The 6327-nt window shown below is 40.6% G+C and overlaps 1 protein-coding gene across 1 annotated transcript in view; it reads right to left on the minus strand.

Moving 5' to 3' along the window:
• Positions 1–1610: 1610 nt before the first annotated feature.
• Positions 1611–6327, minus strand: part of ATP5PB (ATP synthase peripheral stalk-membrane subunit b) — a 38783-nt gene continuing 34066 nt past the window's right edge. The window contains exons 5-7 of the mRNA XM_085884179.1: positions 4230–4355; positions 1946–2125; positions 1611–1810 (exon numbers count right to left, since the gene is read on the minus strand). Coding sequence (XP_085740305.1) covers positions 1739–1810; positions 1946–2125; positions 4230–4355 — 378 coding nt within the window. The 3' untranslated portion in view covers positions 1611–1738. The remainder of the gene's footprint in view (positions 1811–1945; positions 2126–4229; positions 4356–6327) is intronic.

The following is a 6327-nucleotide window of genomic DNA, read 5'->3' on the forward strand; positions in this document are numbered from 1 at the left end:
TCACCGTTGCTGTTACTGTCATTTGCAGCCTCCTCCTCCCAAATTATATCGTTCTCTGTGCCTGCCGTCCATGTTGTTGGAGATGCAGCATTTCAGAAATGCTCGCTTGATGATATCTCACTCACTCGTCCAAATTATAATTATCACATTTATTCCAACAGGAATTGGCAATCTCCTCCCACACCTTGACGATCCAGTCGCAGATCGGAAGGTCAACCTTTCTCATCCTCCTGCTCTTGGTGTAGGTCTTCTCCCCACTCATTATCCAGTTGGACCAGCAGCGACGTAGCCAGTCCTTGAACAGCTTGTTGACGGACACATAGTTTCCGAGTGAGACTTTATTTAATTTCCGCACACGGTTAATAAAATGCTGTACAAACTCTCAACCTGAACTGATTTTCAAAATTTAAACGGTAGAATTGAGCATGACAGCAGTTCTGACTGCTTATAAAAAAACAAAGAAAAAAAAGTGTTCATTTGGAATACAATAAAAAAAATTCAGCATTTGTTTTTAAGGCAGATTTTTTTCTATACCGTGTATTAACCGCACCCCCAACTTTTACCTTTTTTGCTGATAAAAGCTGTGGTTTATACACCAGAAAATATGGGATACAATTCAATTTAAATAAGGCTTTAAAGAGATTCAATGGCATATAAATAAATTCTGGATTTTACCATGGTTTTACCCAGTGGCTATACAAAACACCAAAATATATTTTTGGAACCAGTACCTGAACGTAATACAGTAATCCCCCGTTTCTCACGGGGGTTACGTTCCAAACCTCCCCGCGCTAAGTGAAAATCCGCGATGAATGGACTCCTCCCCCAAAAAAAGACTCGTCTGGTCTGGTCCATTTGGGTTTGACGTGCCGGAGATCAACTCGTCTGGTCGGTTTGGCAGTGATTGGGTTTGAGGTGCCAGAGATAGACTCATCTGGTCTGGTCGGTTTTGAGGTGCTGGGAACAAGCAGTGGTCGTCCAACGGCGGCAAACCTTTTTCCTTCCCGAAGCATATCGAGCACCTTAACCTTCTCCTGGAGCGTCCCAGGACCTTCCTCTGGCGCTTCGGTTCCTTGCCAGAAGCCTTAGAAGGTGCAGGGCGTTTGAGCGGCATTGTGGGGCTTGGAGAAAAAAAAACGTAGAAAATATTCGAAGTTCACAAGCGAAACTTTGTCTCGTGCGTTGTGTGACTGGTCGAACACCACGCGTTATAATTTATTGCTTAAATAATTTATATTTTATATATTATTACCGCGATGTACCGGGGGATTAGCAAAAAATTAGTTACGTTCCAAGGGAAAACCCGCGATGAACCGGGGGAGCGATAGGTGAACCGCGATAAAGCGGGAGTTGACTGTACTGAAAAGTATTTGTGCTAAGATGGCTGAAATTAAACATTGGTTCAAAATGGATTTGTAGATTTCATTCCCGCTTTTGAAATAATTTTAGTTAACTTACAAGATAATTTTGAGGTCGACTCAGCCAACATGATTTTCGAAAGAAGTTGGTGCATCCTATTTGTCAGCAACGAGAAAATGTGCAAAATATTGTGGAGAGAAAGAAACATTTAATTCAAATGGATATCCAAGATGAGGCTTTTGTACATCACATTTCCTGGTTTACCTTTATTCATCGAGGTTTGTACAATTGAGAAAAGGGACATGGTATACGCAGTGAAGCAGCAGGCATAAGTTTAATGGCCATACATTGTCCAAAATGCACGGAATCATCACTTTATTTAAACTGCAGCCCGAGATCTCTGAGCAAGCGATTTCAGTTGCATGATACAACTGGAAATGCTTTCTTTTTCCTGCGGGACACAAACGGGACAGTTGCGATTAACTTGATGTTCATATTCTAGTTACTCGAAAAAGGTGCAAGGATTACATGACTTGAACACCATCACTACAAATGCGAATGTAGTCCAGCAATACATTTGATGCACCTGTTGCGGAGTGATACTTTTGATGACGTTGCTCTCGACCCATTTGATCAAGTGTTCCTGTTCCAAGTGGCGCTTCAACTTCTCCAGTTCAACGTGGTAGTCGAGACGGCGCTTCACCTCATTGAAGACCATGAGCTGCCGCTCACGCATGTTGCTTTCCAGGATCATGGCCACATTGTTCTGTAGAGCAAAAGAAATAAAAAAATCTAAACCTAAGCATTGTTTTTTTAAAATCATGTTTGCAGCAAAAAATATTTATAGCAAAACTAAGAAATGAATACCGTGGCCTTGTAATATACTCACGTTTATAATGACGCTATCAATAGCCAGTGAAGGCCTAAGAATAAGATATTTTGATTTCCACATAAAAGCAAGTGGTGATGTGAAGAAACAAAGTTGATCATTTCTCATTGTGGCATTAGATTTGCATTATTTGCACTAAAATACAATTGCATATTGGAACAACAAAAACTTTCGAACAAACCAAGGTTAAAACCAAAATCATGGTTACTTTCAGAATACAAAGTATGGAGTCATCCATTTATTTGGTATCCTAAAATAGTCAAATTTTTGATCCCCTCTTCCAACAACCCTTTTCCCTTGACTCCCATTCCCCCCTACCCCAACCTTTCCTTTATCTCTCAAACTTCTACACTCCTCCATCCTTCCACTGACTGAATGACACACACACACACACACACACACACACACACACACACACACACACACACACACACACACACACACACACACACACACACACACACACACACACACACACACACACACACACACACACACACACACACACACAATTTCCAAACATGAGTCGCCTTTGCAACCCGCCAAGTCGGAGAGTTATCCACAGCACATCGACCGACAGGGCGGGTCGTTTGGGAGGAACCAGAGTGCTTCCCCTGACAGCAAACCCCAAGTCTGCCACAGTATGGACAGAAAATAAAAAAATAAAGCATACCCTCCCACCCCACACCCCAATCACAACGTTTACCAGACTCGCACACAACAAATGGGACAGCAGAGCACTTGAGGCAGACACAAAGTTGGGGCCATGCAGGTCGCATCGATGGTGAAGTGTGGCTCAGGGCAGGCAGGATGACAAAGATTATGAGGCCAAGAGAGGCGATATTATTATGCAGCGTCCGCACGGCTCTCAAGCAGTCTTTCTTTGTCTACAAAGCAACAGAGAGATGAATGACATGACGCTCCCAAGTCCAGCTCTAACTGTAATGCGCAGCACGACCATCGTCAATTCTAGGACCGCCACGGTGGGCGGCAGGCTCCATAACTGGCTGCCTGCTGCTTGAGGGCGTCACTATCTTGCAGACTGCCCAACTCCGTGGGACGGTCCTAATAAAAAGTATTTCGCCCCTCTCCAAGGTTCCGCAGCAAACCTCGGCATGGCCTGCGATGTGCCAGCCAAACAGTCCATGATGGTTTCCTTCAAAAGTGCGATGCGATGCGTTTTATGCCTTCCATCTTAAAAACCACAAGTCCTCACCTGGACTCGACTGGCAGGAACTTTCACACAACACAATCTTACTCCACAGTCTCAAAGTAAACACTCACTGCCTCCTCAGTGCACATTTTACAATTCAACTTACTTCTAAACAAACAGCTAATACAGGGTGAAATGTAACCTTCACAATCACATGCTGCATGCAATTCTTATACAATCTTGCTATGGACCTCCCCCTCCCCCCTTTCCACGTTACAATATCATTCAATAGAAATTAAAACATACATTTTTAACGTTAGAAAAAAAACCCAAAATGAACCATTGAATCAGGTGTTTACCACCGTCGATGCACTCTCTTTTTTTCTACAACTTTCTTTAACACGTTGCTGTACATTAGTTATTCGTGTCCGTTTGTGTCTTTTAAAACTTCTCTGAAACACTACGTTTCTTGTTTGGACTGGTTTTCAATTTTGACTGCCAGACAGGCAGACAGGCTGAAGGGATTGCTTTACTCCTCCACACACACATGGTCAGGAGACGATGTACAATTTTACAAATTCAGAGCCAAAGTTCTGCTGAACTGCAGGTGTGTGTTCCAATTGGTGTCATAAAGTGTTCAATAATACAACATTCAATTGAAATTACGTCGTTCCTCGATCATATAATGACGTGGATGAGACAGACAGACAGACAGAGACCAAATGAACCAATTGCTTAACCTTGCTTTGGTCTTCGTGCATGGGGTAATAAATAGAACCTTGGCATGCTACTCATCATTCAACAAACTCAAAATTAAGTGCAGCTCACCCTCTTTGCGTCAAAAATACATTTCCTGCCATCCACTCGCCATTGCTCCTTCTTTTCAGCATCAATACAACTTTGCATATTCGCCATTCTGGATTCCTTTGCTTCCGTAAAATCTGCGATGATTTTCTACCAATGACAGCATGTTTACATTAGTACAATGAGAGAGAGACAGGGAGAGAGGGGGGATATATATATATATATATATATATATATATATATATATATATATATATATATATATATATATATATATATATATATATATATATATATATATATATATATATATATATATATATATATATATATATATATATATATGGGAGGAGGACTTTTGGTGCATTGAAGCATGCAATTTACATTTTTTTGTATACTGTCCAATATCCGAATAAAAATGGTTACAATTGTCCACCAAAGTCCTGAAAATGTTCAGCAAGAAAGGGAGAATGAATGTCCTCGACTGGAGGTCTTTGAATTTCACAGGCACAGTATTGCATCAGAGTATCACTGTCCTTTCACAGGAAACATTTGGTCAAGTATCTTTGACAGCATTAACTTGTGAATGTGAAAGTGCCACCAACATGATCATGTAAAACCAAAAAATATATTTTTTAAAAAGTTATACCTCAATGATCAAACACAAAGTGATTCAAGTAATTTTAATGCATTGCATTGCTCAAAATACCCAACCAAACTGCAACACACGCATTAGCAGAATCGTGTGCACACACAGGGATCAGAGATATGCATTTGCAGTTTAAGGATTTTGGCACTGGGGAGCATCACTTATGATGAACAACTTTACCTCCAACGAATTGTATATATAAATATATATATATATATATATATATATATATATATATATATATATATATATATATATATATATATGGCTGCAAAAGTAGGTATACAGTAATGAAAAACAAAACATGCGCACAAAACGTATTTTATTGATTATACAAGCATATCAATAATAACATACCAATAATAAACATATCAATAATAAACATATTAATCCCTCAAATGTTCAAATTAAATGAATTCTAGTATTAAATGAATCCAAGCACCACTATTATAATACTGGTATAATCCTTACTGTAAACTAACTTTTGCAGCCTCCTGTATAGTGTATGTATATATACAGTGGACTATGCACAAGTCGGCAGCGGGTAACTCGTCACTTCGCCTAAGTCGGTAGCGTCAAAAAGTCCCGAATTTATCTAATGTTAAATCCCTTTGAATAAAGTCTGTAAGTCGTCATCTCTAAGTAGTCACTTCGTCTAAGTCGTCAGATGTTGTCCGTTCCCGCGTAATGGAAACTCAAGTAAATTGCCGCGCCTAACTCGTTACACGGAACTGCTGCCTCGTGAGAAGCCCAATTTCATGGAATCGTGATGCGCGCTCATTGGTTTACACCACCAGTGATAGGCTATTTATAACTGTGCTGCGTTCAGCTCAGTCAGCGTGCTGTCCCACATGCATCTGAAGAAGGCAGGCTGCGCAATGCAGTCTCTGGCGAAGGAGTAAAGGATCGATCAAGCTTCGTGTTGAAGTCCGATCATGGTTTTATATTGGCTTGTTTTGTACATCACCACACTGACTTACACATAGGCAATGAGTGGTAGTCATCACCACGATGACTGTGTGTTATGTAATTTGCCGATGGTATACGAGTTTTCATTCCATATGAAAACTCATTCTACATTCATTCCAATAGCAATTCATTCCACATTTGTCGATGGTGATATACCATTACCGATGGTATACGAGTTGTCATACAGTTGTTCATTATCTTTACTTTTGATAAACTGATTCATGAATTCCATCTTTGCTTGATCACTTTCCAACTCACCAATGAACCCCCACCTATGTCCCGAGGATTGTGTTTCCCTTTTGGTACAATAGCCGGCTTAGAGATTGTTGCGCCCTCTCACACGTACGTGTCCAGGCCACGCGCGACTTCATCCTTCACCCCACAGTCATGAATGTTCGCATACGCGTAAGTCATCACACGTCTAAGTCGTCACTTTTTTCTCGGTCCCGATGGTGATGACTTACGAGTAGTCTACTGTATATATATCCTAAGAAACACATTCAT

Source organism: Eptatretus burgeri, chromosome 6, assembly GCF_056783735.1.
Source record: "Eptatretus burgeri isolate ZD-2024b chromosome 6, Ebu_testis_v1, whole genome shotgun sequence".
In the NCBI taxonomy this organism is placed as follows: Eukaryota; Metazoa; Chordata; class Myxini; order Myxiniformes; family Myxinidae; genus Eptatretus; species Eptatretus burgeri.